The sequence below is a fragment of the Schistocerca piceifrons genome, chromosome 3, assembly GCF_021461385.2.
Source record: "Schistocerca piceifrons isolate TAMUIC-IGC-003096 chromosome 3, iqSchPice1.1, whole genome shotgun sequence".
Classification (NCBI taxonomy): Eukaryota; Metazoa; Arthropoda; class Insecta; order Orthoptera; family Acrididae; genus Schistocerca; species Schistocerca piceifrons.
In genome coordinates, this window is record NC_060140.1 from 220,961,762 (window position 1) to 220,975,924 (window position 14,163).

At 39.2% G+C, this 14,163-nt stretch overlaps 1 protein-coding gene across 1 annotated transcript in view; it reads left to right on the top strand.

Moving 5' to 3' along the window:
* The window catches only part of LOC124788128 (RING-box protein 1A), a 28,599-nt gene extending 20,736 nt beyond the window's left edge, over positions 1 to 7,863 (top strand). The window contains exon 5 of the mRNA XM_047255267.1: positions 7,163 to 7,863. Coding sequence (XP_047111223.1) covers positions 7,163 to 7,175 — 13 coding nt within the window. The 3' untranslated portion in view covers positions 7,176 to 7,863. The remainder of the gene's footprint in view (positions 1 to 7,162) is intronic.
* Positions 7,864 to 14,163: the final 6,300 nt, after the last annotated feature.

Consider the following 14,163-nt stretch of genomic DNA (forward strand, 5'->3'; position numbering starts at 1 on the left):
AACTGTGCGACACGATGTTATATTCAGTACAGCACTGAACAATAACTAAGACATAAAACAGTGAAACTTCTGGCAGTTGCGCATTAAATGTGCAGGGAAGCCAACCACATTTCGCTCCAAAATGCCATTGATGCAAAATTATGAATGACACGGAATGTTTTGAACAGTCCTCGTAAGCTAGACAGCTTTGTAAGCAGTTATGCTACTTCGTACTGTGACGTAACACTACTTCGTACTGTGACGTAATAATCATCTGTGAGCAGTGTCAATATGGATATGGCCATTTGCAAGACGTATTTTTTTATACTTTAACTATGACAAACCTCCTATAATGTGCTGGTTTTTTATCTACGACAACTTGGCGTGAGGTCCAATTTAAAATGATCATGTTTCATAACAAAAAGATTTTTTTAAAACATGAAGATACAATAAGTCTGTCATAGCTGGTTGTTTTAAATAAAGAAATACTTACATGATCTTGGCTTTAGAATGCTCTTAGCAAATTAAACAGATCTCTCACTCCTGGTGCCTTCTCAAAATGAGAAAATCATTCTTTCTTACTTGATGTGTTTCGATCCCAAATTCTGAATCTGGCCCTTTTTGTCACACGCACAACTGCGCATGAGATGCTCACACACACATTTCATACACAGCACTAACCAAACACTACTGGATCCTTCTGCATAAGACGCAAGTCAGTGTCACATACATCTACATCTACATCTACATTTATACTCCGCAAGCCACCCAAAGGTGTGTGGCGGAGGCCACTTTACGTGCCACTGTCATTACCTCCCTTTTCTGTTCCAGTTGCGTATGGTTCGCGGGAAGAACGACTGTCGGAAAGCCTCCATGCACACTCGAATCTCTCTGATTTTACATTAGTGATCTCCTCGGGAGGTATAAGTAGGGGGAAGCAATATATTCGATACCTCATCCAGAAACGCACCCTCTCGAAACCTTGTGAGCAAGCTACACCGCGATGCAGAGCGCCCCTCTTGCAGAGTCTGCCACTTGAGTTTGCTAAACATCTCCATAAAGCTATCACAGTTACCAAATAATCCTGTGACGAAATGCGCCGCTCTTCTTTGGATCTTCTCTATCTCCTCCGTCAACCCTATCTGGTACGGATCTCACACTCATGAGCAATACTCAAGTATAGGTTGAACGAGTGTTTTGTAAGCCACCTCCTTTGTTGATGGACTACATTTTCTAAGGACTCTCCCAGTGAATCTCAACCTGGTACCCACCTTACCCACAATTAATTTTATATTATCATTCCACTTCAAATCGTTCTGTACGCATACTCCCACATGTTTTACAGAAGTAGCTGCTACCAGTGTTTGTTCCACTATCATATAATCATACAGTAAAGGATCCTTCTTTCTGTGTATTCGCAATACATTACATTTGTCTATGTTAAGGGTCAGTTGCCACTCCCTGCACCAAGTGCATATCTGCTGCAGATCTTCCTGCATTTCGCTGCAATTTTCTAATGCTGCAACTTCTCTGTATACTACAGCATCATCCGTGAAAAGCCGCATGGAACTTCCGACACTATTTACTAGGTCATTTATATATATTGTGAAAAAGCAATGGTCCCATAACACTCCCCTGTGGCACGCCAGAGGTTACTTTAACGTCTGTAGACGTCTCTCCATTGATAACAACATGCTGTGTTCTGTTTGCTAAAAACTCTTCAATCCAGCCACACAGCTGGTCTGATATTCCGTAGGCTCTTACTTTATCAGGCGACAGTGCGGAACCGTATCAAACACCTTCCGGAAGTCAAGGAAAATAGCATCCATCTGGGAGCCTGTATCTAATATTTTCTGGGTCTCATGAACAAATAATGCGAGTTGGGTCTCACACGATCGCTGTTTCCGGAATCCATGTTGACTCCTACAGAGTACATTCTGGGTTTCAAAAACGACATGATACGCGAGCAAAGAACATGTTCTAAAATTCTACAACAAATCGATGTCAGAGATATAGACCTATAGTTTTGCGCATCTGCTCGACGACCCTTCTTGAAGACTGGGACTACCTGTGCTCTTTTCCAATCATTTGGAACCTTCCATTCCTCTAGAGACATGTGGTACACGGCTGTTAGAAGGGGGGCAAGTTCTTTCGCGTACTCTGTGTAGAATCGAATTGATATCCCGTCAGGTCCAGTGGACTTTCCTCTGTCGAGTGATTCCAGTTGCTTTTCTATTCCTTGGACGCTTGTTTCGATGTCAGCCATTTTTTCGTTTGTGTGAGGATTTAGAGAAGGAACTGCAGTGCAGTCTTCCTCTGTGAAACAGCTTTGGAAAAAGGTGTTTAGTACTTCAGCTTTATGCGTGTCATCCTCTGTTTCAATGCCATCATCATCCCGGAGTGTCTGGATATGCTGTTTCGAGCCACTTACTGATTTAACGTAAGACCAGAACTTCCTAGGATTTCCTGTCAAGTCGGTACATAGAATTTTACTTTCGAATTCACTGAACGCTTCACGCATAGCCCTCCTTACACTAACTTTGACATCGTTTAGCTTCTGTTTGTCTGGAGAGGTTTTGGCTGCGTTTAAACTTGGAGTGAAGCTCTCTTTGCTTTCGCAGCAGTTTCCTAACTTTGTTGTTGAACCACGGTGGCTTTTTCCCGTCCCTCACAGTTTTTCTCAGCACGTACCTGTCTAAAACGCATTTTACGATTGCCTTGAACTTTTTCCATAAACGCTCAACATTGTCAGTGTCGGAACAGAAATTTTCATTTTGATCTGTTAGGTAGTCTGAAATCTGTCGTCTATTACTCTTGCTAAACAGATACACCTTCCTCCCTTTTTTTATATTCCTATTAACTTCCACATTCAGGGATGCTGCAACGGCCTTATGAACACTGATTCCCTGTTCTGCGCTTACAGAGTCGAAAAGTTCGGGTCTGTTTGTTATCAGTAGGTCCAAGATGTTATCTCCAAGAGTCAGTTCTCTGTTTAATTGCTCGAGGTAATTTTCGGATAGTGCACTCAGTATAATGTCACTCGATGCTCTGTCCCTACCACCCGTCCTGAACATCTGAGTGTCCCAGTCTATATCTGGTAAATTGAAATCTCCACCTAAGACTATAACATGTTTAGAAAATTTATGTGAAATGTATTCCAAGTTTTCTCTCAGTTGTTCAGCCACTAATGCTGCTGAGTTGGGAGGTCGGTAAAAGGAGCCAATTATTAACCTAGCTCGGTTGTTGAGTGTAACCTCCACCCATAATAATTCACAGGAACTATCCACTTCTACGTCACTACAGGATAAACTACAACTAACAGCGACAAACACGCCACCAGCGGTTGCATGCAATCTATCCTTTCTAAACACCGTCTGTGCCTTTGTAAAAATTTCGGCAGAATTTGTCTGGCTTCAGCCAGCTTTCTGTACTTATAACGATTTCAGCTTCGGTGCTTTCTATCAGCGCTTGAAGTTCCATTACTTTACCAATGCAGCTTCGACAGTTTACAATTACAATACCGATTGCTGCTTGGTCCCCGCATGTCCTGACTTTGCCCCGCACCCTTTGAGGCTGCTGCTCTTTCTGTACTTGTCCGATGCCATCTAACCTAAAAAACCGCCCAGTCCATGCCACACAACCCCTGCTACCCGTGTAGCCGCTTGCTGCGTGTAGTGGACTCCTGACCTATCCAGCGGAACCCGAAACCCCATCACCCTATAGCGCAAGTCGAGGAATCTGCAGCCCACATGGTCGCAGGACCGTCTCAGCCTCTCATTCAGACCCTCCACTCGGCTCTGTGCCAAAGGTCCACAGTCAGTCCTGTTGGCGATGCTGCAGATGGTGAGCTCTGATTCCATCCCGCTAGCGAGACTGGCAGTCTTCACCAAATCAGATAGCCGCCGGAAGCCAGAGAGAATTTCCTCTGATCCATAGCTACACACATCATTGGTGCCGACATGAGCGACCACCTGCAGATGGGTGCACCCTGTACCCTTCATGGCATCCAGAAGGACCCTTTCCACATCTGGAATGACCCCCCCCCCCCCCCCCAGTATGCACACGGAGTGCACATTGGTTTTCTTCCCCTCTCTTACTGCCATATCCCTAAGGGGCCCCATTACGCGCCTGACGTTGGAGCTCCCAACTACCAGTAAGCCCACCCTCTGTGACCGCCCGGATCTTGCAGACTGAGGGGCAACCTCTGGAACAGGACAAGCAGCCATGTCCGGCCGAAGATCAGTATCAGCCTGAGACAGAGCCTGAAACCGGTTCGTCAGACAAACTGGAGAGGCCTTCCGTTCAGCCCTCCGGAATGTCTTTTGCCCCCTGCCACACCTCGAGACGACCTCCCACTCTACCACAGGTGAGGGGTCAGCCTCAATGTGGGCAGTATCCCGGGCAGCCACAGTCGTAGTCCGATGCGTGGGACAAGCTGGCCGTCCCCGACAAACTCCCATCCGGACCCCCACAGTGATGCCCATTGGCAACAGCCTCAAGCTGTGTGACCGAAGCCAACACTGCCTGAAGCTGGGAGCCAAGGGATGCCAATTCAGCCTGCATCCGAACACAGCAGTTGCAGTCCCTATCCATGCTAAAAACTGTTGTGCAAAGAACGTCTGAACTAACCTACGGAGAGCACAAACAATTCGACACAAAAGTTAAACGGTTATTAAAATACAAGATTGCCTAGTAAATGCAGTAATGCTGCTACTTGCGCACTGCTGACACACTGTTCGGCGGCGGAAGGAGACTACGCGATTTTACACTATTCAGGTACTAAAACGCAATGCTACAACTCTCAAATACTATAATACGTCCGAAATGTATGAATTAAACAATGCAAGTACCAAAAACACGCAAAGAAATTAAGAATTAAACTATGTAACAAATAAGTGAGCTAATAATATACGACATGCTGCGGCAGCTGCTAATCAAACGGCGGCAGGGAGCAGACATACGCGGATATTACTATCGCAGAAATTGGCTTACATTAGATAAGCTTCACATGACATTGCATTAAGCCAATTTCTTTAAGGTTGTAGCTCATCATTGCAAGCGGGGCATCAGATTGATAAATATAACAACCTAATACGTACTGTAGGGCGTAGCACAGTGGGTAGCTTATAAACCTGAAGTTCAGAATTTTATATGTTTGGATCTCTTCAAGAATTTGATTACTATTTTTATTCATTTCATTGGTGTAAATGTAATTATTTTTTTATTTGTAATACTTTGCTATGTTATTTTTGTTCTCATATTGACGTCATTTGCTCTTATTTTTCTTCTTAAATCTTTTTTCATTTTGAATCTGCCTGTGTTGCCTATAATGTGCTACAAAGTGTCAATGAGGACTGCTCATATTTGGTAATGCAGCAGCTTGTGTAGCCAGTGTGGGGTTGTTTCAGGTAACCAGTGATAGTGAGAAATTACAATTTGCTTTTAACACTAGGATTTGAATTCTTGTGTCTTCAGTTCAATCATAGAGGTTAGCTTTAATCACTGACAACAAAACAATAGTGATTTTAGTTCTGCCACAGATTTTTGACCACCACTTTCTCAAATACATTGCGCATCACGAGATTGTGGTTAGGTTTTGACAAGAGTTTAAATTCAGAGCTGTAAAATGTTTTCTACAACAGTTCAGTCATTGGTCACTTAGTCACTATAGACAGAGCATCTCTTGTTCCCATCATACCTCACGGGGGCTGCTTCCAACATTGCTCTGTGTTACATGTAACAGCACTTCTGAAGTGACCTGCCATATTCGTGTGCCACCTGTAATCAAGTGGTAGCCAGCAGCTGCATGTGACAGATGTCAACTGGAAAGTAATTTATATCGGATTATAGAGGTCTCAACTTATCTTTCAGTAACCTGTTGCCAACAGACATGGTGACTCTGACGTTAACACCTGCCCTGATTTCAACTGTTGTCTGTTCGTTAGAAAAAGTTCTTGTCGTTTAGCCCTTCTGGAAGGGCCCTGCATACTCTTCTTGCCATACTGTTGTCCTTATTCCATCTCATCCCCACTCATTGTAGAGTCGTCACACTACTGCCAGCTGCCTGTGTGCTCCATCAGTATTGTTCTCCCATGTCTCTCACTTTTGGCAAGTACTAGGATGGTCTTCACTTATGTATGACTTCAATGAAGAGCATGCAGAGATTTAATGCAGCCATTTATTAGTTAAAATGCAATGTTTTAATAATGATGAATTGAATTTTCAGAAATCTCACCTCTGGTTTCTCAATGTATTTCATCATTCCTCCTGCTAGCACAAAAAATGAACTTTTAAGATGGCTTTGCCCATTTTTTTGTGTGTATGTTCTGTGAGAGTTGTTTTTGGAATGATTTAGTATATAATTTACTTTATTCAGTTAATGCAACTTCTATCTGTATTAAACAATAGAAATACCATTACGTGCAATTTGTGGGCCCCTGCGTTCAGCAATGTTTAACACAACCAAACCATCACTTAAAGGAATGTTAGATGTATTTTACATTTCATCCCACCTCTCAGTTACGAAGTACAGGAGCTAAAAGTTGAACAAATTTCCACATTTATCAGCATGTGAGTTCTTTGTGATAGCTCCTTTTCCAGGAAGTATCTCTATGCAGCCCCTGCAAAATGGTTTGTTCAAAAATAGGCAGTGTTACAGTATTACGGAAAGTATAGTTGCTACACAATGTATAGTGGAGAAGCTGTCACTGATAAGCAGATCAAAAAGACTGTCAGAAAAAGCCGTAAAATCCTTCAACCAACAAGGGCTTCATTGGAGGTAGCACGCACGGGCTTGCACACACACACACACACACACACACACACACACACACACACACACACACACACACACACACACTTGTGTATGACAACTCACATACACATGACGGCAGTCTCCTGGATTTTCCATTGTTGAATAGGCAATGTTACCTGATTCTTGATCCTACTTTTCTCGTGGACTGTTGTTAACAACTTCTCAGTATGTCGATTAATTGTGGATGATGAGTATGGTACTTGTAGAAGTTACCACCTGTTGAAATATAACTTGAACAGGATTATTTAAAGATAAGTTTGTGTTTCTAGGGTTTTGTTTCCCAATATTATACTAATTTTTGAGTTGATTAATAGTAAACAATTTTACAGTGTGAGTACAGAGTTTTGAATAAGGGATTTTGTTTTTTAGGTATGGCCACTGATGACTGACAAAGTTGTATGCACATCAGTTCATCGAAGCACTGACAACGCCTGGATTACATCAGCTGCCAGTGTTTCCAGTGGGAAAAAAGCAGATGTTGTCTAATACATTTTTAAATTTCTGAAATATATCTTTCTCCTTAATTGTTATTAATTAGTACTGAATGTAAACAAAATTTATATGATTGTCATGATGTATCTTGAACTATTGATTGTTATTTAGATGGTGATGTTAAGCTTTCAAATTTATTTCTAGTTTTACTGGCCATTAAAACTTTATAAGAAGTTGCCAACCAATTTCATAGTAGTACTAAGAAAGGTATTTAAATGTAGTACGCATAGCTATTGGTCAGTGCTTCTTTGGGACTGCTACGTGACATACCTGCCTATTATGCTGATCCTCCAGTCATCATCATCATCATCATCATCATCATCATCATCATCATATCCATCTCCATGATCATGATCACCACCACAACCACCTACATTACCACACTCTCATTGTCACCACCACCACCACCACTACTACTACTATTTGGTATTGTTTATCATAATTGTTTAATGTACAGTTTTGCATAGTGAATGAAATTCCTAAGTTTTGATAGTCAATAATGTTATTATTATTTGCAATAACAGCACATTTTTCATTATGGAAGTTTTGTATTGGAATTAAAAAAGATCTGCCTACAGTTTCTGTGTTTTTATACTTGTCAGCTACTTCTGATTCATGTTAAGACGGCAGTTTCATGAGCAACCTTTATCTTTTATGATAGTTCCCGTTCATGTTTCTCTGTATTACTTCGTGAATACTTTGCCTTCACACAGCCATAATGTTAAAGCTGCGGTGGTATGTTTTTTTTACAGAGTAATAGTAGGTGAGCATAATGAAGGAAAGTTTGGTGTGTTTCTTTTAATTTGTTAGCAAAATAGTTGCAGATATTGTATCAACGGATGGTGGAAATTACAAGAACAGAGTTATTTTGTCTTTGCAGTTAATGAAAGCCAACAGTTTTTAAAGAGAGCAACATTGCTGAATTTTTAGATGTTACTACATTCCATACCTTTTTATTAATTTTTTAAATTGGTATGTTTTTATATCATTGAGATGAATCTAGTTACATGGGTGCTATTGTCAGTTAGAATGAATATTATAAAATTGCAGGATCACAAATATATCGTGAATGGTAGTAATATCTTGCGTCATGGTGTCTATAAATGTGAATGTTTAATACGAGACTATTAAGCCCCATTTAACAGTTAGTATCACATGAAACTGATGTTAATGATAATTCATAAATGCTAAACTATTATGTTGTGTGCTCTCATAATACGAAACAGTGTAAACTACACAGGTAACCAGAATAAGTTGTTTTCACTAATTTGTGCTTTAGATAAATATTTCAAATTATGACCCATTGTATTACTCTTCTTGATGCAATGTAAGTAACTTTTTAAAATGTTTTATCTAGGTTTGACAGTCTGTTCAGATATAAAGCACAACTGTATGTGTTGTTTTCTGTTACAGAGATTTAAATGTATTTTGTGCTCACTTTTTGTTAGTCAAACACTGATACATGATGTGCCTCAATCAGTTGGAGTAGGTGCTTCATAACTGTTTTTTTTTTTTCTGATATCTTGATCTCACAGAGACTGATAGTTCATCCACTTATTCATTCCTTTGATACTGGTAATAAAATGTGGCTGAATTACAATTAGCCCAAAAATGTTTTTAAATCAAACATAAAATAAACTATCGTATTTAATGAAGAGAACTGCCTCACCAGGTGCTAGAAATAGTTACTGTAGACATTGATTTAGGCCTGTCTGTCACATTTTTTATGGATGTCTTCATTATTTAAATTGTGTAATTGCGGAAGTTGAACACTTTATGGGATAGTGTCATTTTGGTCAGTGTGTATTGTATGTGAGGGTGGTAACCAAACATAAAAACAGTGCTAATCAAAGACAGCACCAAGTTTGCATCTTCATTTTGTTCTTGGGAATTCTACAGAAGATAAACAATACTTATAATGTTACAGGAAAGAATGAAAATTTGTGCATATCCTACAGTGCTTGTTATGAATTTCAAGCTTGGCGGTTGTAGCGTTGATGGGGTAGTATTTGCCAGTTGTACTTACACAGTTTTACGGAGCAAGGTGGCGCAGTGGTTAGACACTGGACTCGCATTCGGGAGGATGACGGTTCAATCCCGTGTCCGGCCATCCTGATTTAGGTTTTCCGTGATTTCCCTAAATCGCTCAAGGCAAATGCCGGGATGGTTCCTTTGAAAGGGCACGGCCGACTTCCTTCCCCATCCTTCCCTAATCCGATGAGACTGATGACCTCGCTGTCTGGTCTCTTTCCCCAGTTTTCCTTTATTTGCTTTCTGGATCCTGTTTTTGAGAATTCACAGTAGTAGAGGGAGACCTTGCTATCTTACCACAGTGACTGCTTCACACACAAAACTGGATCATGTTAAGATGTCTAGTCCTCCACTGTCACTGGTTTAGGAATTTCAGTGCATACGAGAGTAGATCATAGCTAAGTCATTAGAAACCACACTGTGGTTATTTAATAAAGTGTATTTTCAGGAGTTTCACTAACGACGTGTAATTTACCATTTTTTGGGAGTTGCTATACACAAATTGCAAATTTATGCAATCATTCAAAGTATGAGAGAAATATTTGGAAAATCATTAAGTAGTTCGTGTACCATATTTGCTTGCCCTATGGTCTTCAAACAAGCTTTGCAACATGATTGTGTAATACAAATGTAAATTGATCTTGGGATGCAATAGTATTTCTAACTTATTACCACAAGGCTGCTGGTGGCCCCCTCAAAGCCTTAGGCCCAACTTCATGTGCTCACGATTGGCCACAGCAGAGCCTCATGTCTGATGCTGTGGCCTGGCCTGGCAGTCAAACATCCATCACTCTGCTTGTTGCAGTAGGTGTGTTAACTGTACTGCTGCCAATGTGTTGCCTGTTAGAGTAATTGGTAGTCCCTCCTGGCAAGTCACAATCTTAAATTTGACCGGTAGTGGTGTATTAGTGTTCTGTTACTTATGCGATATGCAGGTATGTGCATTTGTCATAGTTAAAAACAATCATAGAATAGCTGTATGTGGAATCTGTCTCTTAAGAAAAGAAATGGCCACAGAGATGAAGACCAAAGATGGGTTTGTTGGTACTCAGAATGTATGAATCTACACATTTCTTTTAAACTGTCATTGTTGTTGTGTCACATTAAAAATCTTAAAAGAAAAAGTAGTAGTAAGGAACATACTGTATAAATTGTAAAACCAATCATGCTCATGCTATTGAAATAGTTGGAATAACTTATGTGCTTGGAAGTAATAGTTGAACACAAAAAAGTTGTGTGAAAAAAATGCTATCCCTTGAATGTTCTCAACAAATGTTTTACGGTACATGGACTGTTAATAGTTACTAAAAGCTACATGTGGGCTAAAACTACCTGTTATTTGGTATTTCTCAAGACCTGATTGTATAGCTTAATACACGGTGTGGTAACTTAAGAGGTAGGGAGGAGAGCCAAACCTAGATTGAATTTGTGCGGTAGATTGTTGACTGCCAGTATGCAGGGTGTATATTCTGTGGGAAATCTAGGGGGAATATGGGAATTTTTTCATCTGGGAAGAACCTGGGGAATCCTTTGAATTCCAGGAAGTTTTAATTGTTTGTTTTCAGTGTAATTGTCATTTTGGCTGGTAAGAACTGATATTCTAGCAAAAGAATTTTACTTTAACTTGGTACTGCAGAATAATAATGCAGCAATAACAAGTAAATGAGAGAATAAAACTTCAATTGCAAATAAAATGCACTATTTACGACAAGGCACAGTGCACACACAAGTGTTTGCCGAGAGCAAAATGCGTCAAAGTCTTTGAGATTGACTCTGCAATACTTAATAACTACAAACTGCTTTAAATGAATGTGATGTCACAACCATTTACGTTTCTAACAGGTCCGGGGAAAATATTGCGAATGGTAATTTGAGAAGTGTTACTTCCAAAGTAATTTTCTTTTTATGCAAAATGAATTATGCTAACTGTGGGAATGTGCAATGACTTTCTTAAATCATAGTTTTGACTCTCATTGCATTGAGGCTGTCACTTGGAAAAATTTTAGGCCCAGAAGACCAGTTTTTTACACTATTATTTAAAATTTTACTGGCGCATTTGTGTTTCGTATATCCTAAATGCTAACGCACGCTAAAGAAGATCAAGCTTCAGGGTTTGTTTTACATATTTATTTTAGTTATTTCATACATTACAAATAATGCAGTAACAGAAGCAAAAAGTTTAATTAATCTTCAAAAGTATGCAGTTTTCATGTTTGTCACTTAACATCGAAAAAATTCTTTGACCTCAGGTAAGCCAATAGTGTATTTTTAATGTTTCCCATGTTCCTTTAACCAAAATGAGATTGAATTTAAATACCTTAATAGTTGCTGGGATTCACATTTTAATACATATCAGTTAGTATTATAAAGATCATATAATTGGATAAATAAGAAATCTCACAAAGTGGCGGCAGGAGAGGACACAAATGAATCGGAAATACACAAGCTTCCAGAGCCAGTGGTTCTTCTGGCAGGACTGTTGAAGGAAAAGGAATAGGGTTGAACAAAAAGATTGGCATGGTTTAGGAAATGGGGAGACTTACGGAAAAGTTTCCCAGAACAGCGAGTCGGGGGAGACTTACTGAGTGAGATGAGAAAGGGAGAGTCTTTCCTTCTCATTCCATCTGGTAAATCTCCCATGAACCAGGGTTCTAGGCAACTTTTCCAAACTCTCCCCACTTCCTACATCAGTAAATTAAGACTATTCAGCACAACCTGTGTACACACAAGCTTCACATCACAATTATGTTTTTAATATAAACTGGTTTATTTATGCAGTTTTAATTCATAAATAATGATTTGGCACAATTATTGACACTCGTATTTAAATCTATTGCTGCTGTTAGCAAAACATGGTGCACGGTGCATTTCAAAGGACTTCTCTTGAAGTTAGTCTCAGATTGAACAGTTTGATGCAATGGATTTAAATCTCAATTGCTGTATTGTAAATGTAATTAAAATGTGACAGAATTCATTGTTGTGGTAAAATGTTAAATCTGTTTTACATAGTAGATTGTATCCTGTGTTATCAACTAAAATAAGTCATTATTAAAGTTCTGTGTGTTACATTTAGTTGACTAATCAGTTCATTGATATATTTCTTTCATTGTTCTTTATTTTGATGACCTGCTACTATTTGAATGAACAGAGGTTGCACACTGATTAATGTCTATTTTCAATCAGAACTAATGTTATAAATCACTTACATTGTCCCAAATGATAAATTAAGCCACTCAACGAATTACAGTTCAGTTTGTCTTTTCTAAAATGAGGAAACTTATAGCAGATAATTGTATTGCCTCAAAAACCTGTTCGTCAGATTGAAATTTTATCCATTTCTGCTACAATGAGGGACTTCCTTCTGCTGCAGTAAAATGGCAGCAGATTTGTTTCCTCAACAGTCCTTGTGTCAACGTGTCTATGGCACCAGACACATTGGTGTTTACTTATTACTGTCAGCTCATACTCAATGAATTTTCCCAATAGTACAATGCAGTTTTTTAGGTTCCTTCTGCAGGGCACTGGCTCAACCTCACATAATGCACTTCTTAGCAAAACAACTGGGATAAGCAGATGTGCTGGCTGCCATTGACGTTCTCCAATCCTAGAAATCTGGCTAAAATATCCTTACAATAGGAATGACAGTTCCAAAAATTCTACATGACACAATTATATCTTCAATGTACAGTTGCACTTAATTAAAGCACACAACACAGTTACATGAATTGCAAGATATTTTACTTAGATGTAGTGTTTATATATTCATATAATTATTAGGTAGAATTGATGTAAAACTTGATGTATTGTGTATGTGCTTTGAATGACTTCTCCCCTCAGGTCTGATAGACCAGAGTTGTGGCAAGTTTTGGGTAGCAGCGCTAGACAGATTTTGAGAGCCATACAAAAATATATTTCTGCTGCTGAAAAAGCTGAGACTTGGAAATATCACCAAATTTGTTGGCAAGTCTTGACCATCTACTTACCTTCAGGACTGGAGCTGAATTATCCTTCCAAATTCAATAGACATTTTCTTGTAATTCTTATGAAATACTCTACAATTCTTGCATAATAAGTGACAATGAGAAAATTTAATTTTTTGACTGGAAGTTCATTTTACCAATAAATTACAGTAATTTCATTTTGTGCATGATGTGGAACTCTTTCTGCCTTAGCTGCTACTGCAGCATTGAGAGAATGTTTCCAGCTTCAATGTTTCATTAGCTCCGTGATATGCTCGTTTGCCCATGTGAATTCCACTTATGCCATAGGGCCAAATATTACTCTTGAAGCGGTATATGTAAAGTCAGTTGTTCTCCCTATTCTCTAATGCAACTGAAAAGGACCAGAACGAAATTCAGTAATGCAGTCTTGAGGAAATCTGTTGAGTTACTATTGTGGTTCTTGTGTGGGCTGAACAGCCAACTTTTTATAATTTCAGCCAAATGATGAAATGTACAGCACTTAATTAATTTTTACCATATTTTTATTATTGGTGTTGTTATTCTCAAGACTTTTATGTTGTTTACTTTTATTAGTTTTCGAATGGTAAGTTGGGGGCATTGGATGTTTGCCACATGCTATATTCTCCTTTACTTTGCTTCCAGTCAGAAAAAAAACTAACAGGAAGCTGGTACTGTTGGTATAAATGTACACCCTTTTCTGGTGATTTGTTACTGTGTCGACAAACTAGTTTGTTGTAGCATGTTGCTGAACTGAAGATCAGTAAATGTGCTAAAACAACCAGAAAGCAGTGAATGCATGGTCTTGAGTAGTGCAGAATAGTTTTCCATTGTTTCATCTGTTGACTCCATTGACTTGACTGAAAATGGCAGAAAATGTTTTGACAC